The 27,813-nt window shown below is 39.1% G+C and overlaps 1 protein-coding gene across 1 annotated transcript; it reads right to left on the bottom strand.

The window, feature by feature from the left end:
* Positions 1-18,528: 18,528 nt before the first annotated feature.
* LOC133547260 (nuclear speckle splicing regulatory protein 1-like) lies at positions 18,529-26,854 on the bottom strand. Its single transcript, XM_061893034.1, has 3 exons — positions 26,729-26,854; positions 24,863-25,085; positions 18,529-20,115 (listed from the first exon to the last, which is right to left on the bottom strand). Exons 2-3 carry the CDS (start codon positions 25,083-25,085, stop codon positions 19,556-19,558), a joined length of 783 nt encoding a protein of 260 aa, XP_061749018.1. The 5' UTR covers positions 26,729-26,854; the 3' UTR covers positions 18,529-19,555.
* Between the last annotated feature and the right edge of the window lie 959 nt (positions 26,855-27,813).

Raw genomic sequence — 27,813 nt, 5'->3', positions numbered from 1 at the left:
TAAGTTAAATAACTTGGGACCAAGAACGGCTCCCTGTGGAACCCCACAAGCAATGTCCAAATGCCCAGATGTAAATATGTCATTGATATATAAGTTAAATAACTTGGGACCAAGAACGGCTCCCTGTGGAACCCCACAAGCAATGTCCAAATGCCCAGATGTAAATATGTCATTGATATATAAGTTAAATAACTTGGGACCAGGAACGGCTCCCTGTGGAACACCACAAGCAATGTCCAAATGCCCAGATGTAAATATGTCATTAATATATAATTTAAATAACAAGAACGGCTCCCTGTGGAACCCCACAAGCAATGTCCAATTGCCCAGATGTAAATATGTCATTAATATATAAGTTAAATAACTTGGGACCAAGAACGGCTCCCTGTGGAACCCCACAAGCAATGTCCAAATGCCCAGATGTATATATGTCATTAATATATAAGTTAAATAACTTGGGACCAAGAACGGCTCCCTGTGGAACCCCATAAACAATGTCCAAATGCCCAGATGTAAATATGTCATTAATATATAAGTTAAATAACTTGGGACCAAGAACGGCTCCCTGTGGAACCCCACAAGCAATGTCCAAATGCCCAGATGTAAATATGTCATTAATATATAAGTTAAATAACTTGGGACCAAGAACGGCTCCCTGTGGAACCCCACAAGCAATGTCCAAATGCCCAGATGTAAATATGTCATTAATATATAAGTTAAATAACTTGGGACCAAGAACGGCTCCCTGTGGAACCCCACAAGCAAGGTCCAAATGCCCAGATGTAAATATGTCATTGATATATAAGTTAAATAACTTGGGACCAAGAACGGCTCCCTGTGGAACCCCACAAGCAATGTCCAAATGCCCAGATGTAAATATGTCATGAATATATAAGTTAAATAACTTGGGACCAAGAACGGCTCCCTGTGGAACCCCACAAGCAATGTCCAAATGCCCAGATGTAAATATGTCATTGATATATAAGTTAAATAACTTGGGACCAAGAACGGCTCCCTGTGGAACCCCACAAGCAATGTCCAAATGCCCAGATGTAAATATGTCATTGATATATAAGTTAAATAACTTGGGACCAAGAACGGCTCCCTGTGGAACCCCACAAGCAATGTCCAAATGCCCAGATGTAAATATGTCATTGATATATAAGTTAAATAACTTGGGACCAAGAACGGCTCCCTGTGGAACCCCACAAGCAATGTCCAAATGCCCAGATGTAAATATGTCATTGATATATAAGTTAAATAACTTGGGACCAGGAACGGCTCCCTGTGGAACACCACAAGCAATGTCCAAATGCCCAGATGTAAATATGTCATTAATATATAATTTAAATAACAAGAACGGCTCCCTGTGGAACCCCACAAGCAATGTCCAATTGCCCAGATGTAAATATGTCATTAATATATAAGTTAAATAACTTGGGACCAAGAACGGCTCCCTGTGGAACCCCACAAGCAATGTCCAAATGCCCAGATGTAAATATGTCATTAATATATAAGTTAAATAACTTGGGACCAAGAACGGCTCCCTGTGGAACCCCACAAGCAATGTCCAAATGCCCAGATGTAAATATGTCATTAATATATAAGTTAAATAACTTGGGACCAAGAACGGCTCCCTGTGGAACCCCACAAGCAAGGTCCAAATGCCCAGATGTAAATATGTCATTGATATATAAGTTAAATAACTTGGGACCAAGAACGGCTCCCTGTGGAACCCCACAAGCAATGTCCAAATGCCCAGATGTAAATATGTCATTAATATATACTTTAAATAACAAGAACGGCTCCCTGTGGAACCCCACAAGCAATGTCCAATTGCCCAGATGTAAATATGTCATTAATATATAAGTTAAATAACTTGGGACCAAGAACGGCTCCCTGTGGAACCCCATAAACAATGTCCAAATGCCCAGATGTAAATATGTCATTAATATATAAGTTAAATAACTTGGGACCAAGAACGGCTCCCTGTGGAACCCCACAAGCAATGTCCAAATGCCCAGATGTAAATATGTCATTAATATATAAGTTAAATAACTTGGGACCAAGAACGGCTCCCTGTGGAACCCCACAAGCAATGTCCAAATGCCCAGATGTAAATATGTCATTAATATATAAGTTAAATAACTTGGGACCAAGAACGGCTCCCTGTGGAACCCCACAAGCAATGTCCAAATGCCCAGATGTAAATATGTCATTAATATATAAGTTAAATAACTTGGGACCAAGAACGGCTCCCTGTGGAACCCCACAAGCAATGTCCAAATGCCCAGATGTATATATGTCATTAATATATAAGTTAAATAACTTGGGACCAAGAACGGCTCCCTGTGGAACCCCATAAACAATGTCCAAATGCCCAGATGTAAATATGTCATTAATATATAAGTTAAATAACTTGGGACCAAGAACGGCTCCCTGTGGAACCCCACAAGCAATGTCCAAATGCCCAGATGTAAATATGTCATTGATATATAAGTTAAATAACTTGGGACCAAGAACGGCTCCCTGTGGAACCCCACAAGCAATGTCCAAATGCCCAGATGTAAATATGTCATTAATATATAAGTTAAATAACGAGAACGGCTCCCTGTGGAACCCCACAAGCAATGTCCAAATGCCCAGATGTAAATATGTCATTGATATATAAGTTAAATAACTTGGGACCAAGAACGGCTCCCTGTGGAACCCCACAAGCAATGTCCAAATGCCCAGATGTAAATATGTCATTAATATATAAGTTAAATAACAAGAACGGCTCCCTGTGGAACCCCACAAGCAATGTCCAAATGCCCAGATGTAAATATGTCATTAATATATAAGTTAAATAACTTGGGACCAAGAAGGGATCCCTGTGGAACCCCACAAGCAATGTCCAAATGCCCAGATGTAAATATGTCATTGATATATAAGTTAAATAACTTGGGACCAAGAACGGCTCCCTGTGGAACCCCACAAGCAATGTCCAAATGCCCAGATGTAAATATGTCATTGATATATAAGTTAAATAACTTGGGACCAAGAACGGCTCCCTGTGGAACCCCACAAGCAATGTCCAAATGCCCAGATGTAAATATGTCATTGATATATAAGTTAAATAACTTGGGACCAAGAACGGCTCCCTGTGGAACCCCACAAGCAATGTCCAAATGCCCAGATGTAAATATGTCATTGATATATAAGTTAAATAACTTGGGACCAGGAACGGCTCCCTGTGGAACACCACAAGCAATGTCCAAATGCCCAGATGTAAATATGTCATTAATATATAATTTAAATAACAAGAACGGCTCCCTGTGGAACCCCACAAGCAATGTCCAATTGCCCAGATGTAAATATGTCATTAATATATAAGTTAAATAACTTGGGACCAAGAACGGCTCCCTGTGGAACCCCACAAGCAATGTCCAAATGCCCAGATGTATATATGTCATTAATATATAAGTTAAATAACTTGGGACCAAGAACGGCTCCCTGTGGAACCCCATAAACAATGTCCAAATGCCCAGATGTAAATATGTCATTAATATATAAGTTAAATAACTTGGGACCAAGAACGGCTCCCTGTGGAACCCCACAAGCAATGTCCAAATGCCCAGATGTAAATATGTCATTAATATATAAGTTAAATAACTTGGGACCAAGAACGGCTCCCTGTGGAACCCCACAAGCAATGTCCAAATGCCCAGATGTAAATATGTCATTATTATATAAGTTAAATAACTTGGGACCAAGAACGGCTCCCTGTGGAACCCCACAAGCAAGGTCCAAATGCCCAGATGTAAATATGTCATTGATATATAAGTTAAATAACTTGGGACCAAGAACGGCTCCCTGTGGAACCCCACAAGCAATGTCCAAATGCCCAGATGTAAATATGTCATGAATATATAAGTTAAATAACTTGGGACCAAGAACGGCTCCCTGTGGAACCCCACAAGCAATGTCCAAATGCCCAGATGTAAATATGTCATTGATATATAAGTTAAATAACTTGGGACCAAGAACGGCTCCCTGTGGAACCCCACAAGCAATGTCCAAATGCCCAGATGTAAATATGTCATTGATATATAAGTTAAATAACTTGGGACCAAGAACGGCTCCCTGTGGAACCCCACAAGCAATGTCCAAATGCCCAGATGTAAATATGTCATTGATATATAAGTTAAATAACTTGGGACCAAGAACGGCTCCCTGTGGAACCCCACAAGCAATGTCCAAATGCCCAGATGTAAATATGTCATTGATATATAAGTTAAATAACTTGGGACCAGGAACGGCTCCCTGTGGAACACCACAAGCAATGTCCAAATGCCCAGATGTAAATATGTCATTAATATATAATTTAAATAACAAGAACGGCTCCCTGTGGAACCCCACAAGCAATGTCCAATTGCCCAGATGTAAATATGTCATTAATATATAAGTTAAATAACTTGGGACCAAGAACGGCTCCCTGTGGAACCCCACAAGCAATGTCCAAATGCCCAGATGTAAATATGTCATTAATATATAAGTTAAATAACTTGGGACCAAGAACGGCTCCCTGTGGAACCCCACAAGCAATGTCCAAATGCCCAGATGTAAATATGTCATTAATATATAAGTTAAATAACTTGGGACCAAGAACGGCTCCCTGTGGAACCCCACAAGCAAGGTCCAAATGCCCAGATGTAAATATGTCATTGATATATAAGTTAAATAACTTGGGACCAAGAACGGCTCCCTGTGGAACCCCACAAGCAATGTCCAAATGCCCAGATGTAAATATGTCATTAATATATAAGTTAAATAACTTGGGACCAAGAACGGCTCCCTGTGGAACCCCACAAGCAATGTCCAAATGCCCAGATGTAAATATGTCATTAATATATAAGTTAAATAACTTGGGACCAAGAACGGCTCCCTGTGGAACCCCACAAGCAAGGTCCAAATGCCCAGATGTAAATATGTCATTGATATATAAGTTAAATAACTTGGGACCAAGAACGGCTCCCTGTGGAACCCCACAAGCAATGTCCAAATGCCCAGATGTAAATATGTCATTAATATATACTTTAAATAACAAGAACGGCTCCCTGTGGAACCCCACAAGCAATGTCCAATTGCCCAGATGTAAATATGTCATTAATATATAAGTTAAATAACTTGGGACCAAGAACGGCTCCCTGTGGAACCCCACAAGCAATGTCCAAATGCCCAGATGTATATATGTCATTAATATATAAGTTAAATAACTTGGGACCAAGAACGGCTCCCTGTGGAACCCCATAAACAATGTCCAAATGCCCAGATGTAAATATGTCATTAATATATAAGTTAAATAACTTGGGACCAAGAACGGCTCCCTGTGGAACCCCACAAGCAATGTCCAAATGCCCAGATGTAAATATGTCATTAATATATAAGTTAAATAACTTGGGACCAAGAACGGCTCCCTGTGGAACCCCACAAGCAATGTCCAAATGCCCAGATGTAAATATGTCATTAATATATAAGTTAAATAACTTGGGACCAAGAACGGCTCCCTGTGGAACCCCACAAGCAATGTCCAAATGCCCAGATGTAAATATGTCATTAATATATAAGTTAAATAACTTGGGACCAAGAACGGCTCCCTGTGGAACCCCACAAGCAATGTCCAAATGCCCAGATGTATATATGTCATTAATATATAAGTTAAATAACTTGGGACCAAGAACGGCTCCCTGTGGAACCCCATAAACAATGTCCAAATGCCCAGATGTAAATATGTCATTAATATATAAGTTAAATAACTTGGGACCAAGAACGGCTCCCTGTGGAACCCCACAAGCAATGTCCAAATGCCCAGATGTAAATATGTCATTGATATATAAGTTAAATAACTTGGGACCAAGAACGGCTCCCTGTGGAACCCCACAAGCAATGTCCAAATGCCCAGATGTAAATATGTCATTAATATATAAGTTAAATAACGAGAACGGCTCCCTGTGGAACCCCACAAGCAATGTCCAAATGCCCAGATGTAAATATGTCATTGATATATAAGTTAAATAACTTGGGACCAAGAACGGCTCCCTGTGGAACCCCACAAGCAATGTCCAAATGCCCAGATGTAAATATGTCATTAATATATAAGTTAAATAACAAGAACGGCTCCCTGTGGAACCCCACAAGCAATGTCCAAATGCCCAGATGTAAATATGTCATTAATATATAAGTTAAATAACTTGGGACCAAGAAGGGATCCCTGTGGAACCCCACAAGCAATGTCCAAATGCCCAGATGTAAATATGTCATTGATATATAAGTTAAATAACTTGGGACCAAGAACGGCTCCCTGTGGAACCCCACAAGCAATGTCCAAATGCCCAGATGTAAATATGTCATTAATATATAAGTTAAATAACAAGAACGGCTCCCTGTGGAACCCCACAAGCAATGTCCAAATGCCCAGATGTAAATATGTCATTAATATATAAGTTAAATAACAAGAACGGCTCCCTGTGGAACCCCACAAGCAATGTCCAAATGCCCAGATGTAAATATGTCATTAATATATAAGTTAAATAACTTGGGACCAAGAAGGGATCCCTGTGGAACCCCACAAGCAATGTCCAAATGCCCAGATGTAAATATGTCATTGATATATAAGTTAAATAACTTGGGACCAAGAACGGCTCCCTGTGGAACCCCACAAGCAATGTCCAAATGCCCAGATGTAAATATGTCATTAATATATAAGTTAAATAACAAGAACGGCTCCCTGTGGATCCCCACAAGCAATGTCCAAATGCCCAGATGTAAATATGTCATTAATATATAAGTTAAATAACTTGGGACCAAGAACGGCTCCCTGTGGAACCCCACAAGCAATGTCCAAATGCCCAGATGTAAATATGTCATTAATATATAAGTTAAATAACTTGGGACCAAGAACGGCTCCCTGTGGAACCCCACAAGCAATGTCCAAATGCCCAGATGTAAATATGTCATTAATATATAATTTAAATAACAAGAACGGCTCCCTGTGGAACCCCACAAGCAATGTCCAATTGCCCAGATGTAAATATGTCATTAATATATAAGTTAAATAACAAGAACAGCTCCCTGTGGAACCCCACAAGCAATGTCCAAATGCCCAGATGTAAATATGTCATTAATATATAAGTTAAATAACTTGGGACCAAGAACGGCTCCCTGTGGAACCCCACAAGCAATGTCCAAATGCCCAGATGTATATATGTCATTAATATATAAGTTAAATAACTTGGGACCAAGAACGGCTCCCTGTGGAACCCCATAAACAATGTCCAAATGCCCAGATGTAAATATGTCATTAATATATAAGTTAAATAACTTGGGACCAAGAACGGCTCCCTGTGGAACCCCACAAGCAATGTCCAAATGCCCAGATGTAAATATGTCATTAATATATAAGTTAAATAACTTGGGACCAAGAACGGCTCCCTGTGGAACCCCACAAGCAATGTCCAAATGCCCAGATGTAAATATGTCATTAATATATAAGTTAAATAACTTGGGACCAAGAACGGCTCCCTGTGGAACCCCACAAGCAATGTCCAAATGCCCAGATGTAAATATGTCATTAATATATAAGTTAAATAACTTGGGACCAAGAACGGCTCCCTGTGGAACCCCACAAGCAATGTCCAAATGCCCAGATGTAAATATGTCATTAATATATAAGTTAAATAACTTGGGACCAAGAACGGCTCCCTGTGGAACCCCACAAGCAATGTCCAAATGCCCAGATGTATATATGTCATTAATATATAAGTTAAATAACTTGGGACCAAGAACGGCTCCCTGTGGAACCCCATAAACAATGTCCAAATGCCCAGATGTAAATATGTCATTAATATATAAGTTAAATAACTTGGGACCAAGAACGGCTCCCTGTGGAACCCCACAAGCAATGTCCAAATGCCCAGATGTAAATATGTCATTAATATATAAGTTAAATAACTTGGGACCAAGAACGGCTCCCTGTGGAACCCCACAAGCAATGTCCAAATGCCCAGATGTAAATATGTCATTAATATATAAGTTAAATAACAAGAACGGCTCCCTGTGGAACCCCACAAGCAATGTCCAAATGCCCAGATGTAAATATGTCATTGATATATAAGTTAAATAACTTGGGACCAAGAACGGCTCCCTGTGGAACCCCACAAGCAATGTCCAAATGCCCAGATGTAAATATGTCATTAATATATAAGTTAAATAACAAGAACAGCTCCCTGTGGAACCCCACAAGCAATGTCCAAATGCCCAGATGTAAATATGTCATTAATATATAAGTTAAATAACTTGGGACCAAGAACGGCTTCCTGTGGAACCCCACAAGCAATGTCCAAATGCCCAGATGTAAATATGTCATTAATATATAAGTTAAATAACAAGAACGGCTCCCTGTGGAACCCCACAAGCAATGTCCAAATGCCCAGATGTAAATATGTCATTAATATATAAGTTGAATAACTTGGGACCAAGAACGGCTCCCTGTGGAACCCCACAAGCAATGTCCAAATGCCCAGATGTAAATATGTCATTAATATATAAGTTAAATAACTTGGGACCAAGAACGGCTCCCTGTGGAACCCCACAAGCAATGTCCAAATGCCCAGATGTAAATATGTCATTAATATATAAGTTATATAACTTGGGACCAAGAAGGGATCCCTGTGGAACCCCACAAGCAATGTCCAAATGCCCAGATGTAAATATGTCATTGATATATAAGTTAAATAACTTGGGACCAAGAACGGCTCCCTGTGGTACCCCACAAGCAATGTCCAAATGCCCAGATGTAAATATGTCATTAATATATAAGTTGAATAACTTGGGACCAAGAACGGCTCCCTGTGGAACCCCACAAGCAATGTCCAAATGCCCAGATGTAAATATGTCATTAATATATAAGTTAAATAACTTGGGACCAAGAACGGCTCCCTGTGGAACCCCACAAGCAATGTCCAAATGCCCAGATGGAAATATGTCATTAATATATAAGTTAAATAACAAGAACGGCTCCCTGTGGAACCCCACAAGCAATGTCCAAATGCCCAGATGTAAATATGTCATTAATATATAAGTTATATAACTTGGGACCAAGAAGGGATCCCTGTGGAACCCCACAAGCAATGTCCAAATGCCCAGATGTAAATATGTCATTAATATATAAGTTAAATAACAAGAACGGCTCCCTGTGGATCCCCACAAGCAATGTCCAAATGCCCAGATGTAAATATGTCATTAATATATAAGTTAAATAACTTGGGACCAAGAACGGCTCCCTGTGGAACCCCACAAGCAATGTCCAAATGCCCAGATGTAAATATGTCATTAATATATAAGTTAAATAACTTGGGACCAAGAACGGCTCCCTGTGGAACCCCACAAGCAATGTCCAAATGCCCAGATGTAAATATGTCATTAATATATAAGTTAAATAACTTGGGACCAAGAACGGCTCCCTGTGGAACCCCACAAGCAATGTCCAAATGCCCAGATGTAAATATGTCATTAATATATAAGTTAAATAACTTGGGACCAAGAACGGCTCCCTGTGGAACCCCACAAGCAATGTCCAAATGCCCAGATGTAAATATGTCATTAATATATAAGTTAAATAACTTGGGACCAAGAACGGCTCCCTGTGGAACCCCACAAGCAATGTCCAAATGCCCAGATGTAAATATGTCATGAATATATAAGTTAAATAACTTGGGACCAAGAACGGCTCCCCGTGGAACCCCACAAGCAATGTCCAAATGCCCAGATGTAAATATGTCATTAATATATAAGTTAAATAACTTGGGACCAAGAACGGCTCCCTGTGGAACCCCACAAGCAATGTCCAAATGCCCAGATGTAAATATGTCATTAATATATAAGTTAAATAACAAGAACGGCTCCCTGTGGAACCCCACAAGCAATGTCCAAATGCCCAGATGTAAATATGTAATTAATATATAAGTTAAATAACTTGGGACCAAGAAGGGATCCCTGTGGAACCCCACAAGCAATGTCCAAATGCCCAGATGTAAATATGTCATTGATATATAAGTTAAATAACTTGGGACCAAGAACGGCTCCCTGTGGAACCCCACAAGCAATGTCCAAATGCCCAGATGTAAATATGTCATTAATATATAAGTTAAATAACAAGAACGGCTCCCTGTGGAACCCCACAAGCAATGTCCAAATGCCCAGATGTAAATATGTCATTAATATATAAGTTAAATAACTTGGGACCAAGAAGGGATCCCTGTGGAACCCCACAAGCAATGTCCAAATGCCCAGATGTAAATATGTCATTAATATATAAGTTAAATAACTTGGGACCAAGAACGGCTCCCTGTGGAACCCCACAAGCAATGTCCAAATGCCCAGATGTAAATATGTCATTAATATATAAGTTAAATAACTTGGGACCAAGAACGGCTCCCTGTGGAACCCCACAAGCAATGTCCAAATGCCCAGATGTAAATATGTCATTAATATATAAGTTAAATAACTTGGGACCAAGAACGGCTCCCTGTGGAACCCCACAAGCAATGTCCAAATGCCCAGATGTAAATATGTCATTAATATATAAGTTAAATAACTTGGGACCAAGAACGGCTCCCTGTGGAACCCCACAAGCAATGTCCAAATGCCCAGATGTATATATGTCATTAATATATAAGTTAAATAACTTGGGACCAAGAACGGCTCCCTGTGGAACCCCACAAGCAATGTCCAAATGCCCAGATGTAAATATGTCATTAATATATAAGTTAAATAACTTGGGACCAAGAACGGCTCCCTGTGGAACCCCACAAGCAATGTCCAAATGCCCAGATGTAAATATGTCATTGATATATAAGTTAAATAACAAGAACGGCTCCCTGTGGAACCCCACAAGCAATGTCCAAATGCCCAGATGTAAATATGTCATTAATATATAAGTTAAATAACTTGGGACCAAGAACGGCTCCCTGTGGAACCCCACAAGCAATGTCCAAATGCCCAGATGTATATATGTCATTAATATATAAGTTAAATAACTTGGGACCAAGAACAGCTCCCTGTGGAACCCCACAAGCAATGTCCAAATGCCCAGATGTAAATATGTCATTAATATATAAGTTAAATAACTTGGGACCAAGAACGGCTCCCTGTGGAACCCCACAAGCAATGTCCAAATGCCCAGATGTATATATGTCATTAATATATAAGTTAAATAACTTGGGACCAAGAACGGCTCCCTGTGGAACCCCACAAGCAATGTCCAAATGCCCAGATGTAAATATGTCATTAATATATAAGTTAAATAACTTGGGACCAAGAACGGCTCCCTGTGGAACCCCACAAGCAATGTCCAAATGCCCAGATGTAAATATGTCATTGATATATAAGTTAAATAACAAGAACGGCTCCCTGTGGAACCCCACAAGCAATGTCCAAATGCCCAGATGTAAATATGTCATTAATATATAAGTTAAATAACTTGGGACCAAGAACGGCTCCCTGTGGAACCCCACAAGCAATGTCCAAATGCCCAGATGTAAATATGTCATTAATATATAAGTTAAATAACTTGGGACCAAGAACGGCTCCCTGTGGAACCCCACAAGCAATGTCCAAATGCCCAGATGTAAATATGTCATTGATATATAAGTTAAATAACAAGAACGGCTCCCTGTGGAACCCCACAAGCAATGTCCAAATGCCCAGATGTAAATATGTCATTAATATATAAGTTAAATAACTTGGGACCAAGAACGGCTCCCTGTGGAACCCCACAAGCAATGTCCAAATGCCCAGATGTAAATATGTCATTAATATATAAGTTAAATAACAAGAACGGCTCCCTGTGGAACCCCACAAGCAATGTCCAAATGCCCAGATGTAAATATGTCATTAATATATAAGTTAAATAACTTGGGACCAAGAAGGGATCCCTGTGGAACCCCACAAGCAATGTCCAAATGCCCAGATGTAAATATGTCATTGATATATAAGTTAAATAACTTGGGACCAAGAACGGCTCCCTGTGGAACCCCACAAGCAATGTCCAAATGCCCAGATGTAAATATGTCATTAATATATAAGTTAAATAACTTGGGACCAAGAACGGCTCCCTGTGGAACCCCACAAGCAATGTCCAAATGCCCAGATGTAAATATGTCATTGATATATAAGTTAAATAACTTGGGACCAAGAACGGCTCCCTGTGGAACCCCACAAGCAATGTCCAAATGCCCAGATGTAAATATGTCATTAATATATAAGTTAAATAACTTGGGACCAAGAACGGCTCCCTGTGGAACCCCACAAGCAATGTCCAAATGCCCAGATGTAAATATGTCATTAATATATAAGTTAAATAACTTGGGACCAAGAACGGCTCCCTGTGGAACCCCACAAGCAATGTCCAAATGCCCAGATGTAAATATGTCATTAATATATAAGTTAAATAACAAGGACGGCTCCCTGTGGAACCCCACAAGCAATGTCCAAATGCCCAGATGTAAATATGTCATTAATATATAAGTTAAATAACAAGAACGGCTCCCTGTGGAACCCCACAAGCAATGTCCAAATGCCCAGATGTAAACTCGCCCATCTTCACAAACTGCTGTCTTTGTGTTAAATAGTTCCTTATCCAAGTCAAAGTTACTCCCCTTATTCCATATCTGTATCATTGTTTCAGTAATATTTGATGATTAATGGTGTCAAATGCTTTCCTCAGATCCATGTCCATTCCAGCTGCATATTTCTTACTATCTAAGCTCTTGGTTATCTCTTCTACTGCATCAATTATTGCCAGAGATGTTGACCTTGCTGTCCTAAAACCGTATTGACTTTCATTAATCATCTTATGTTTATCTATAAATTTCTGTAATCTAGTGTTATATAATTTCTCTAAGATTTTGGAAAACTGCGGGAGCAAAGAGACAGGTCGGTAGTTTGTGAAGATGTGTTAGTTCCCATTTTTATATATTGGTATTACCTTTGCCATTTTCATTTTATTAGGAAATTGTCCTGTTTGGAAGGACAGGTTAAATATGTCAGTTAGTGGTTTGGTGATGGAATGTATGTTTTTTTCCACAAGTGTCATATCTATGTCGAAACAATCAGTAGATGTTTTATTTTTGCAATTATGAACAACATCTATTATTTCCTCTTCAGTTACTCCCAACAGAAACATACTCATTGGATTCATTTCAATCAGTGACTCCATTTCATTGCTGCTATAATCAGGGATTTTGGCTGCCAATTCTGATCCGACATTTACTAAGAAACTGTTAAAACTCTCCACAACATTATTCATATTATAATTATCTTGGTTGTTAGCAGTGAAATAGCTAGGACACAAGTTATTTTTTGATTTGCCTTTAATTATAGTGTTAAGTATTCCCCACACCTCCTTAGTGTTGTTCTTATTCCTATGTAATAGATTGCTGTAATATCATTTCTTACTAGTCCTTATTATATCAGTCAATTTATTTTTATATGTTTTATATCTATGTTCAGAGTCTTCAATCAGTTTCTTTGTACATTCATTTTTGGAGCCAGGTTTTACATGACTTAATTTGATGAATTGTCTATATAAAGTGTTTTTCTTTTTACAAGCATTTTGTAAACCCTTGGTTAACCATGGGCACTTTAAAGTTTTGTTGTTGTTTCTCTTTTTTTTTATTGGACATTTTTGGTTATATATTGAATGAAATATATCTATAAATGATTCAAAGGCACTATCCACCTCCTTTTTGTTGTACACGCAATCCCAGTTTTGCATTGTTAGGTCCTGATTTAATAGATTGAAAGAGTCTTCTCTTCTAACTGGTTAGTAAGTATATTTTTGCTGTGAATTCAGGTGTGTACTGGTCTCATCATTATAGACTGTGAATACAGGCAGATGATGGGTTATGTAAGTATATTTTTGCTGTGGATTCAGGTGTGTACTGGTCTCATCATTATAGACTGTGAATACAGGCAGATGATGGGTTATGTAAGTATATTTTTGCTGTGGATTCAGGTGTGTACTGGTCTCATCATTATAGACTGTGAATACAGGCAGATGATGGGTTATGTAAGTATATTTTTGCTGTGGATTCAGGTGTGTACTGGTCTCATCATTATAGACTGTGAATACAGGCAGATGATGGGTTATGTAAGTATATTTTTGCTGTGGATTCAGGTGTGTACTGGTCTCATCATTATAGACTGTGAATACAGGCAGATGATGGGTTATGTAAGTATATTTTTGCTGTGGATTCAGGTGTGTACTGGTCTCATCATTATAGACTGTGAATACAGGCAGATGATGGGTTATGTCACAGATCATTACTCCACTGATGTTTGAAGACTGCATATTATTAGTGAAGATGTTATCGATGAATACTGTGCGATGTTATTCTAGTCGGTCTTGTAATGGTTGGGTATAAACTCATACTGTGCATCCTGTTAATATAGTTTTATGTTGCTATGTGGTTATTTGGATTCATGAGATTAATATTATAATCCCCACAAATAAATATTGTTTTATTAACTATTTCTGAGAAAGTTTTTTCAGCCCACTCAGTAAATAGTTCCACATTTGAACCTGCTGACCTGCATGTACAGCTAATTATGATGTTTTTCTTCCTTTCATTAATGATTTCTATTGATAAGCATTCAACTATATCATTTACTGATACAGTCATGTCTTTTAATATTTTGTATTTATATTTCTTATGAACGTACATAGCGACTCCTCCACCCATTTTATTTGTTCTGTTAACATAGTTTCAATTATAATCCTTTATCTCAAAATCAATGCCTTTTGCTTCATTAAACCATGTTTCGGATATAGCAAAATGTTGTAAGTAGTCTTGAATTGCACTGGAATTTGCATACATGCTTCTACTGTTAAAATGGATGACTGAAAATGTGCCTTTTGATTTTATTGAGTTATTATATTCCCTTTCTGAATAGTATTTGCAGTTAATGGAGTCAGATGATGGAAACATATTATCTGGATCGAGATGATATTCCAAGTCTAATGAATTGTGATCAGTATACTCAGATGATTTTAGTTCAAAAAGCTCGGAATCTAGAATCCTTTGTTGTATTGTTAAATTGTTGTCTGTAATATCAGAGGACTGATTGTATGCCATTGAATGAACTTGTAAATATACTTTTTAACTCTCCTTGTCCCACTAATTCACATATTTATTCATATCTCTTCAGTTCCTGTATGTCTCTAACAACCAGCACTTTTGCTTGTTCAGGTGATCCGTTCAGTTTTATGACTATTTTACAGTTTGTGACCCAAGTATTCTGTATTTTGTTTTGTTTCCTTAAGTGCCAGGCTTTTTTTGCAATATCTGCATTCCTTTTGATCAGGTGATCATTCAAATATACGTTGGTGCCTTTTAGCTTTCTCCCTTGTTTCATGAGTTCAGTCTTTCTTTTCCTGTTGACGAACCTCAGGATGACAGCAGGCATGACGTCCCTCTTCGCAGGCAGAGGATGACACGCTTCCATTGAGTTCTTGTCCAGATGAATGTCTCTGGAAGCCAGAAAGGCCACAACCTGCTCCTCCACCGAGCCAGCCTCCGGGTCCCTAGATGCACTCTCGCTCCCCACAGCTTGTGCATATGAGCGGGGTTTCACTTTTAGCCCCGTCACGATCACATCATTCAGTCTAGAATACTGCTCCAGATCTTCCACTTTCCTCTCCAACTCGCCAATCTTCTTATCCCTCTCCTGGATGCACATACGGAGCTCCATGACTTCGTTTAAGAATTATATCCTGTTTAATCCGTATGTCATTTACGTCTTGTGAAAGACATTGAAGTGACTTTTTAATGTCCTCGTTTTCCTCCGCCGCTGGGGTTCTCTTCGGTCCCGTGACGACGAGCCCTTAAGACCCCACAGTCTGGTCAGAGATGATATTTAGCTGCTCAGCGATGTGTTGACAACTTCTGCGTCTTTGTTAGCAGCTAACAAGCTAAGCTAACTAGCGAGCTAAGCTAAGTCAGCACGAAACGCGGCGAAATGCTTCTCGCGCACCAAGACAATCTTATCCCTAAATAAAGACTCAAAGATGTATTTTATACGACGTGAATATTTAAAAACTGGAGAAAAAGTAATGAGACTGACTTATTAGCGTTCGGCTCCCTTCTCTGTCGACGTGCGAATGATGCCAAAAAACATGAAACAAGATGGGAAATCCTTAAAGGCTTATTGTGAAAATGTAATAATGTTTATAGACATGCAACAACAGCAACATATATGCTATCTGTTGTTATGTTCCCGATTTTTGAGTGTACAAAATGAAAGTGTGTGTTGAGTCTGACTTGGACATAATATAGACTATACACAAATGCTTTTTTATGAAAATGTCATTTTGTTTATAAATCATATGCAATCTGTTGTTTCCCTAATTGTTGTTGTTGTTGTACATGGATGAGGGTGTGTGTTGCTGAGCCCCACTTGGACATTACCATGAATTGATGAAGGTGGACCCCGACTTAAACAAGTTGAAAAACTTATTGGGGTGTTACCATTTAGTGGTCAATTGTAGGGAATATGTACTGTACTGTGCAATCTACTAATAAAAGTATCAATCAATCTGGACTGGACCTGGTTTTAAAAACCTTTAGAAAAGTCTAATTTCAATAATAACCTGGTCTTGTGAAGGTAAGGTCATTTTTTATTTTATAAATAAAATCAAATAAGATAGATAAAAAATTGAAATATAAAACATTTTCTTGGATAAAAAAAGAAAGTAAAATAATATAAAACAATTACATACAAAATAGTAATTAATGATAATGTTCGGCACACACAATCATGTGTTTTTCAGGGACTGTGTCCCTTGCCGCCTGTGCTAGATATGTTGTGGGAACCACAATTTTGGTAGCAGAAAGAAACAACCCTTTTTTGTGTGAGTGGGTATGGATGAGTGTGAATGGGGGAAGGGGGGGGTTGATGCACTAATTGAAAGTGTATCCTGTATATTTTTATGTTGATTTAATAAAAAAAACAATGTATTGAAACGACAGTAGCATAAGGAAAGAAAAACAATAAATACATATTACACTCATGATATTATTATTGTCTTTGATGCTAATCATTTTTATAATGTATTTTAGAATGTGGGAGGTTTTCATGTTCTTTTTAAATTTACTCTGGCATCATATAAATTATATCTATATATGCGAATATATATACATATATTTATTTATTTATTGTTTTTCTTTGATTAGCTATCCATCCATCCATTTTCTACTGCCTGTCTTTTTTGAGGTCTCGTAGGAAAAGAGGCCCCAATTGGGACTTCGAGATGCAAAACAATTGACAACCATATCCTTGAAAGGAGACTACCTGTCTAGCTCAAACGCCAACCTTTAAGTTCTGACTGAAAGCAGTTGTTTTCCAGATATTTACACACCAACATCTCCTTCTGTGGTCAGGTGGTGTTGTTTAGCTTTAGCGCACACCCAGACAGTGAAAGAAGGAACATAGAAAACGATGCTTTGGCTTCTCCAGGAGAGGAGTCCTCCATATTTGACCTGACCTCCTCCCAGGAACTGCAGTCCTGTGTAAATGACGCTCTCTGGTAATTAAGCGACTTTTGCTTCAGTAAAGCGTCTCCGACGTCTGTTTGGATCCAGTCGCTCTGCCGTGTCGCCCTTCTGTCCGGACAAGGATGACAAGACCAGAAATACACTTCAAAAGCTCCAGAGTTTTACCTCAAAAATAGAGAGATAAGACAAAGTCAGAGTCAGTTGCACAAAACACCAAAAGGGATTGGCGCGGTTGGGAACTTGAGGGTTCCTGGTTTGATCCCCACCTTCTACCAACCTCGTCACGTCCGTTGTGTCCTTGGGCAAGACACTTCACCCTTGCTCCTGATGAGTCGTGGTTATTGCCTTGCATGGCAGCTCCCGCCATCAGTGTGTGAATGTGTGTGTGAATGTGTGTGTGAATGTGGAAATAGTGTCAAAGCCCTTTGAGTACCTTGAAGGTATAGCAGTATGAACCTTTCAAGTCATGGCTGCAAACTGCCAGTAAGAAGAAGAAGTAATAGAGCTGGTTGCTTGTTTCTCTCGTGAGATCTGACAACATTAATAGTTTAAATTGAACAATTGACAGGTTGACAACATCCAAACAAACCAAGTCATCTCCAATACATCTCAACATTACACACATCCTCCAGGCTGAGTTAGTCTACATGATGAAGTAAGCTGGAAACTACATGTAAGTCATATAAAGAAAACATTTAAAAATTGACTGCGATAACAAATAGAATAAAAAACATCCCCACAAATATTAACTACATTTATTGTACCCAATTGTATTTGAATCATACATTGTTTATTGCATAAAGGTCCAGGGACATACAAACCCCGTTTCCATATGAGTTGGGAAATTGTGTTAGAGGTAAATAAAAACAGAATACAATGATTTGCAAATCCTTTTCAACCCATATTCAATTGAATGCACTACAAAGACAAGATATTTGATGTTCAAACTCATAATTTTTATTATTTTTTTTAAGATAATTAACTTAAAATTTCATGGCTGCAACACGTGCCAAAGTAGTTGGGAAAGGGCATGTTCACCACTGTGTTACATCACCTTTTCTTTTAACAACACTCAATAAACGTTAAGGAACTGAGGAAACTAATTGTTGAAGCTTTGAAAGTGGAATTCTTTCCCATTCTTGTTTTATGTAGAGTTTGAGTCGTTCAACAGTCCAGGGTCTCCGCTGTTGTATTTTACGCTTCATAATGCGCCACACATTTTCCATGGGAGACAGGTCTGGACTGCAGGTAGGCCAGGAAAGTACCCGCACTCTTTGTTTTACCAAGCCACGCTGTTGTAACATATGTTGAATGTGGCTTGGCATTGTCTTGCTGAAATAAACAGGGGTGTCCATGAAAAAGATGGCGCTTAAATGGCAGCATATGTTGTTCCAAATTATTATGTCACACATGTTACTTGTGCTGATGTTACTTAAACTTAAAGTCTGGACAGTTTATTTCAAATCCTGCAGTTTCATTTGCTGCTGCTGTTCTCACCAGCACACTTGTGTTTCTTACACTGCTACTTAGAAGACAATCTTTCACCACACACACTGCAACTCAACACTTTCTCACCTGTGTGTGTTCTCATGTGTACTTTTAAACTTCGATTTATGACATAACTTTTACCACATTCTGAGCAGGAAAAAGGTTTCTCTCCCGTGTGTATTCTCATGTGCGCTTTGAATTGGTACCTTAGAGTAAAATCTTTACCGCAGATTGAACATGTAAAAGGTTTTTCTCCAGTGTGTGTTCTCATGTGTGCTTTAAAATTGTGCTTTTGAGTAAAATCTTTACCGCAAATTGAACATGAAAAAGGTTTTTCTCCAGTGTGTGTTGTCATGTGTAGTTTTAAACTTTGATTTAATACAAATCTTTTACCACATACTGAGCAGGAAAAAGGTTGTTCTCCAGTATGTATTCTCATGTGTACTTTGAAATTGTGCTTTAAAGTAAAACATTTACGACAGATTGAACATGAAAAAGTTTTTTCTCCAGTGTGTGTTCTCATGTGTGATTTCAGACGACTGGTATTTAAAAGTTTTGTGACAGTGAGAAGATGTGAAGTGAGTGTTGTCAGTGTGACATGTCTTATCATCTTTAGAGTCTTCATCATCAGTGTCAGGAGAGTGTGACGTTGTGTCCTCACTATCTGATAGTGGAGCTAAGAGCTTGTCTGCTTGTGATCCTCCACAGTGGTCTCCATCAGCTTCTGTTGTCATGTGTTGTGTTGAGCTGCTGCTTGGAGGCTCCCCCCCTCCCCTCTCCTCACTTTCACCTTTCACCTCATCATCTTCACTCTTCACAATCAAATGGAACTTCTCCAACCATTCTTGACTGATGCTGTGTTCCTCCTCTTCCTCTTTAAAATGGGAGGTCAGTGGGTTATTTTCTTCCCTTTGCATTTGCAATATATGTGGCGCCTTCTCTTCCTCCTTAATGTGGAAGGGCTGTGGCTCCTCCTTGCCCATCCTGAAGCTCCACTTCTGTTGCTCAGAGAGAAGATGTTCTTCACAGACGTCTGCAGGACACAGGAAGACAAACATGGTCGAGAGGAGTCCATCTTTTTTTCAGTCACATGTCAGGAGCGATATTGATAAGATTTTACCAATTCAGATTTCATTTTCAATTCTGCTTTACGATTCGGTTATTTGTGGACTCTTTTGCTTTCAAATTCGGTAAAAAGGTGAAGAAACAGGTCGATTAGCACCTACAGTGAGGTCTTAAGAGGCCCAGACCTTACGGGTCCCCTATGGGGTGCCAGAGGACCCTAAGGAAATGTTTCTGCTTTGAAAATATCTATAAAATAAAAACATTTTTGGCTATAAGTTAACAAGACACTACAAGTTATTTTGGGGTATTTCACAGAACTTTCCTCCAGAAGAAATTAGCTCCGTCCATGTCAGATGAATATCAAATGGAGCTGTTTGGCCACAATACCCAGGAATATGTTTGGAGGAGAAAAGGTGAGGCCTTTAATCCCAGGACCACCATTCCCACCATCAAGCATGGTGGTGGTAGTATTATGCTCTGGGTCCGTTTTGCTGCCAATGGAACTGCTGCTTTAAATGGGACAATGTAAAAGGAGGATTATCTCCAAATTCTTCAGGACAAGCTAAAATCATCAGCCCGGAGGTTGGGTCTTGGACGCTGTTGGGCGTTCCAACAGGACAATGACCCCAAACACGTCAAAAGTGGTCAAGGAATGTCTAAATCAGGCTAGAATGAAGGTTTTAGAATGGCCTTCCCAAAGTCCTGACTTAAACGTGTGGACAATGCTGAAGAAACAAGTCTATGTCAGAAAACCAACACATTTAGCTGAACTGCACCAATTTTGTCAAGAGGGGTGGTCAACAACCAAAAGCGCCTTATTGCAGTGAAACTTGCCAATGGACATGCAACCAAATATTAACATTGCTGTATGTACACTTTTGACCCAGCACATTTGCTAAAACATGTACAGTAGACCCATAATCAATTCATAAAAAAAGCAAACTTCATGAATGTTTTTAGTGAGCAACAAGTATGTGCTCCAATCACTACATCACAAAAAAATAAGAATTGTAGAAATGATTGGAAACTCAAGACAGCCATGACATTATGTTCTTTACAGGTGTATGTAAACTTTTGATTGCGACTGTATGTGTGTGTGTATATGTATATAAAACAGATGTAAGTGTACCACTAGTAGTACGACAAATGTTCTTTAATTGTTTAAGTACAGTGTTTTAGTTTCCTATATTGAATGAACCTGAAAGTTCATTGAGGTGGTACTTGGACAGCCAAGTATTTTTGGTGAAAAAAGTTTGACAACTACTGACGTAGTAAACTACATTGGCAGACACCATTTTGTTTTACCTAAAACGACGTCCGCGCATAACTATCGCTTCCAATGAGATCCCGTTTTTATCTTGAGTTAACAGTAAAAGGAGAAAGCAATATCTGCGTCGTTTCATTTTTCTCCAACTACTTTCCACTGTGTTTGTTAGAAAGTTCCACAACTGTTGACATTATCCCACGCTTGTGCTACAGCACTCATCTCATTGTGCAACATGTCAATGTTTCAAGTGGAACTAAACCTGATCTCTGAAAGAGGCACACATTATTTCCAAAGCAGGGCCCCCATCCACATATACAATACTAGAACATATCTGATGAAAGCAAACATTATTTTGTTATTTGAATTATAAGTGGGCCATACCACCTATTAGGGTTGTACAGTATACTGGTATTGGTATAGTACCGCTAATGAATCATTTTCAGTACTATACCGTTCTCTAAACGTACCCCCCTTCTCCCGTGTCAAAGTCACGTCGTGACATTGCTGGTTTACGAGCAGACGAGCATGTTCAGCGGCACACAATCACTGAGTACTTACAAGCAGACACAGCGTGGAGACAGAAAAGGAACAACGGATTCATTTTGGCTTAAAAACTAACAATAAAGGTGAAGTTATAACACTGAAACACCCTCAGGAAGAGGGGCTTTAAGACATAGCAAGCTAGCTAGCGGCTAACATCCATCCGCCGTCGGTAGTGTTTTAGCTACTTCTAAATCACTAATCCTCGCCTCCATGGCGACAAATAAAGTAAGTTTCTCACAAGTAACATTATCACTGGAGGACGAGGAACAGCTAAACATGCTTCACTACACACCGTAGCTCACCGGCTTCAAAATGTAAACAAACGCCACATATCTAGCCGATACTACTATGATTACGTCAATATTTTTTGGTATCACAACATTTTATTTCACTTTTTTTTAAATGTATACAGTATTATGTTTATAAACACAGGAAATATGTCTCTGGACACATGAAGACTTTAAAGATGACCAATGTATGATCCTGTAACTACTTGGTATCGGATTGATACCCAAACTTGTGGTATCATCCAAAAACTAATGTAAAGTATCAAAGAAGAGAAGAATAAGTGATTATTACATTTTAACAGAAGTGTAGATAGAACATGTTAAAAGAGAAAATAAACAGATACTAACAGTAAATGAACAAGTAGATTAACTATCCATTTTTACAGTTTGTCCTTAATAATGTTGACAAAATAATAGGTGTATAAATGAGACAACATGTTAGTGCATATGTCAGCAGACTAATTAGGAGTCTTTGTTTGTTTACTTACTAGTAAAAGACAAGTTGTCTAGCATGTTCACTATTTTATTTAAGGACTTAACTGCAATAAGAAACATATGTTTAATATACCCTAAGTTTTTTTTGTTAAAATAAAGCCAATAATGCCATTTTTGTGGTCCCCTTTATTGAGAAAAGTACCAAAATAAATATTGGTATGGTTCCAACACTCCCAGCTATATTTGAATATTGTCTAATGGAAATGACTGCTGTCTGATAATCACATGAATAACCAGTGTTGGCGTTAACACACTTTTTATGTCTTTTTACGCATTGAAATCAAAAAGGACGTGCATTTCCTTAAATCCGGGCGTCCCTGGATTGCAGAGTGTTTTTTTTTTTAACCGAACTGCCTTCTCTGGGTCAAAACTCCAGTTTGCTTGTTTTTTTTTTTTAACAAATATCACTTTCCACCAGTGTTTTGTTTTGTTTATTGTGACGGTGCGTTCTTATCACGCCGTCACTTGAAGACCGGCATGTCAGCGGGAGTGAGCGCCCTGTCGGTTGGAAGTGTGGCCGTGCCAGCAACTTGAGGGTTCCAGGTTCGATCCCCGCTTCTGCCATCCTAGTCACTGCCATTGTGTCCTTGGGCAAGACTCTTTACCCACCTGCTCCTAGTGCCACCCACACTGGTTGAAAAGTAACTGTCCGGCTTGCCCCTGACAGTTTGGTTGTGTTTTAGTTTTTCCTCTGTGTGTAGTATTTCCTGTCAGCGCCATTATTTATCTGTTTCCTGGTTGTTTCCCTGAGTGCTTTGTCTCCCCAGCTGTGGCTGATTGGCACCTGGCCACACCTGGTGTCAATCAGCCAGATACTATTTAAAGCTGCCTTCCCCACCAGTCAGTGCTGGATTATTGTCGTGTCGTGTGGATGTCACCACTACCTGTCAATGTCATTTATACTAATCGTTGTAGCTGTGTCTACTTCTGTTCACTCTGCTCACGTCATAGTTCCTTCGTGTCACAGTAAGTGTTTTTGTTTTTAGTCCAAAGTTAGCCTTTGTGCTAGTTTTGTTCATAGCCAAGTTTGTTCTCCGCCTTGTGCGCGCCTTTTGTTTGTACCCTTTTGTTTGTTCAGTTTTAGTGTTAAATTAAATCATGTTTTCCTGCACAATGCCTGCCGCCATCTCTGCATCTTGGGGTTCAGCAACAACACCCCCTGACAGTAATTCAGATATTAGGTTTCACTATGTAAAAACGCTTTGAGTCACTAGAGAAAAGCGCTATATAAACATAATTCACATGATTGATAAGCATTCGTTTTTAAATGGTGGTGTTAAAGGCCTACTGAAAGCCACTACTAGCCACCACGCAGTCTGATAGTTTATATATCAATGAGGAAATATTAACATTGCAACACATGCCAATACGGCCGCTTTAGTTTACTAAATTGCAATTTTAAATTTCCCGGGGGTTTCGTCTTGAAAACGTCGTGTATTGATGACGTGTACGCAAGACGTCACGGGTTTATAGGAAGTATGAGCGCTGCACACACACACAGCTAAAAGTCGTCTGCTTTAACGGCATAATTACACAGTATTTTGGACATCTGTGTTGCTGAATCTTTTGCAATCAAGTACTGTTTAACTCACTAAAACACTAGCAACACAATAGAAATATAAGGGATTTCCCAGAATTGTCCTGGTAAATGTCTCTAAAAACATCGGAATTTTTTTTTTATGACCTACTTTTTTAAATTATTATTATTTTTCTAGTCCGTCGCCATTAATATCCTCAAACACTAATCATTCATCCTCGCTCAAATTAATGTGGAAATTGTCGTTTTCTCGGTCCAAATCGCTCTTTTTGTTGGAGGCTCCCATTAAAATCAATGTGAATATGTGAGGAGCCCCCACACGTGTGACGTCATTGTCTGCACTGAAAGTTGCAAACTTTATCGTGGATGTTCTCTACTAAATCCTTTCAGCAAAAATATGGCAACATCGCAAAATGATCAAGTATGACACATAGAATGGACCTGCTATCCCCCTTTAAATAAGAACATCTCATTTCAGTAGGCCTTTAAAAAGCAAATATATCTCCATCTTTAGTGATAAATGTGTCCCCCGGATGAACATGTGTCACAAACATTGTATTAGATGATATGTGGATGTTGTGCTTACTTGGACTGTGATGAAGCTGTGAGGACTCAGGTGGTTTGTCTTCATGCTCTTCAGTCTTCACAGAGACAACAGTCAGTGGAAACTTGCTGACATCAGCCTCCTCCTGCCCTACAGGACACTCTCCCTCCTGACTGATCCACACTTCCTCCTCTTCCTCTTTAATGTGGGGGGGCTGTGGATCCTCCTGCTGCTGAAGGGGACGTTCTTCTTGACGAGCGTTCATCTGTTGGACGTCCGCAAGACAACACAAACAAACTTCAGCTATGATGTGTCAAATGTTGTTTAGTCTATCAAATATAATATTTTCCAAGTGAACTGACACCACTCTGTGGTGATGTTCTTCTACACATGGAATAATCATCAGTTATTGATTATTATGAATTGTGTCATTGATCTTGTTTTCTGCATTTACATTAATTATTGATAAAAAGTAACAACTTATAGAAAACCTCCTGCTGGGATTTTAATACCGTCATGACTGCATGAAGTCAGTCTGCACGTATAAAAGTGTCATTGTGCTGCAGCATCAAGTGACGCCAACTGGCTCCTCCCACTACCAACCTACCAGCCAACCTTGACGTGCACCTCCAAAATAGTCCCACCTCACGTCAACGGTGACCAGGACTACAGAGCTGTGGTCGGTTGGCTTTACTTTTACACACAATATCCTCTCCTTGTTCTCCATTACCTCCCTGCTTGGCACTCAGCATCAAGGGTTGGAATTGGGGGTTAAATCACCATAAATGATTCCCGGGCGCAGCACCGCTGCTGCCCACTGCTCCCCTCACCTCTCAGGGGGTGATCAAGGGGATGGGTCAAATGCAGAGGACACATTTCACCACACCTAGTGTGTGTGTGACAATCATTGCTACTTTAACTTTCTTCTGCGAAAGCAACATTTTTAACCCAACAGAAAACAAACAGAAGTGCAGTGAAGCACGTGGAACAAGTGCCAGCGAGTATATATATAAATATATACATATATGTATATATATATATATGTATATATAAATATATACATATATATATATATATATATATATATATATATACAAATTCATAAATGTAAACAAATATTTAGAATATTTGGGTACCTCATGTTTCGACTACATACAAAATATTGATGCAAATTCATTTTGTGTGCAGTATATTAAAGCTATTTTTAATATTTAACATTTATTTAATTAAATATTTATTTTAGTCCGACTGAATAAGCATTAATCACTTACAATTGTGCAAATAGTGTATTCGTAATAACAAACATCAGTTGATTTAATTTCCATGATATGTCTGCCCGAATGCAGCTGAGATAGGCTCCAACACCCCCTGCCCTCCCCGCAACACCAAATAGGGACAAGTGGTAGAAAATGGATGGATGGATGTTATCAAGGTAATAGAAGTGCGTGCAAACATCATTTGTATTTATTGCTAATAAAGTTGACACCAACATAAAGCAGACCACTGCAATAATACATTATATTACACTGTCATTACAATAACAATAATATTTTTTTTCATCCTGTAAAGCATCTTTGAGTACACTGAAAAGCGCTATACCAAATAAAATGTATTATTATTATTATTATATCATGCTACTTATTCCAGACTTAAATTTCGAGACGTTCGTTTCTTTCTAGTAACAAATATTTAATGATGTTAAGCGTGACTGTAATATACAACAAAAAACAGTTAAAGTATTAAATAAGTCAATATAATTCTCATAGAGAACATATAAAATACACTCCTCCAAAAAAACGCTCGCATTTGCTACAAAGGCCTGCTAGCGGGCTAACGCTAGCACGTTAGCTTCGAACAACATATGAGGTAAATAAGATAAATAATATGAAAATATATCATGTATATTACCTCATAAGCCGCGTGTACAAGAGAGGAGTGGAATATATTCTTCCTATTGTTACACCAGCAACTCTTTTTTGTCTTCTGTGGCCGGGCGAAGGAAGTGTGCACCACTCACTATTGTCCCAGTGAAACACGTGTTTGAAGGAAGTGTGCACCACTCACTATTGTCCCGGTGAAACACGTGTTTGAAGGAAGTGTGCACCACTCACTATTGTCCCAGTGAAACACGTGTTTGAAGGAAGTGTGCACCACTCACTATTGTCCCAGTGAAACACGTGTTTGAAGGAAGTGTGCACCACTCACTATTGTCCCAGTGAAACACGTGTTTGAAGGAAGTGTGCACCACTCACTATTGTCCCAGTGAAACACGTGTTTGAAGGAAGTGTGCACCACTCACTATTGTCCCAGTGAAACACGTGTTTGAAGGAAGTGTGCACCCCTCACTATTGTCCCAGTGAAACACGTGTTTGAAGGAAGTGTGCACCACTCACTATTGTCCCGGTGAAACACGTGTTTGAAGGAAGTGTGCACCACTCACTATTGTCCCAGTGAAACACGTGTTTGAAGGAAGTGTGCACCACTCACTATTGTCCCAGTGAAACACGTGTTTGAAGGAAGTGTGCACCACTCACTATTGTCCCAGTGAAACACGTGTTTGAAGGAAGTGTGCACCCCTCACTATTGTCCCAGTGAAACACGTGTTTGAAGGAAGTGTGCACCACTCACTATTGTCCCAGTGAAACACGTGTTTGAAGGAAGTGTGCACCACTCACTATTGTCCCAGTGAAACACGTGTTTGAAGGAAGTGTGCACCACTCACTATTGTCCCGGTGAAACACGTGTTTGAAGGAAGTGTGCACCACTCACTATTGTCCCGGTGAAACACGTGTTTGAAGGAAGTGTGCACCACTCACTATTGTCCCAGTGAAACACGTGTTTGAAGGAAGTGTGCACCACTCACTATTGTCCCAGTGAAACACGTGTTTGAAGGAAGTGTGCACCACTCACTATTGTCCCGGTGAAACACGTGTTTGAAGGAAGTGTGCACCACTCACTATTGTCCCAGTGAAACACGTGTTTGAAGGAAGTGT

This window comes from Nerophis ophidion, unplaced genomic scaffold, assembly GCF_033978795.1.
Source record: "Nerophis ophidion isolate RoL-2023_Sa unplaced genomic scaffold, RoL_Noph_v1.0 HiC_scaffold_83, whole genome shotgun sequence".
Taxonomy (NCBI): Eukaryota; Metazoa; Chordata; class Actinopteri; order Syngnathiformes; family Syngnathidae; genus Nerophis; species Nerophis ophidion.
This window is presented reverse-complemented; position numbering and strand designations above follow the sequence as displayed.

What these genes read in the sequence shown, in the direction of transcription:
- LOC133547260 (XM_061893034.1), bottom strand. Translation starts at nt 25,085, where the DNA reads ATGAACGCTCGTCAAGAAGAACGTCCCCTTCAGCAGCAGGAGGATCCA. An exon ending in ACAGCTTCATCACAGTCCAA is followed by an intron (nt 20,116 to 24,862) that starts GTAAGCACAACA and finishes TGTGTCCTGCAG; the next exon opens with ACGTCTGTGAAGAACATCTT.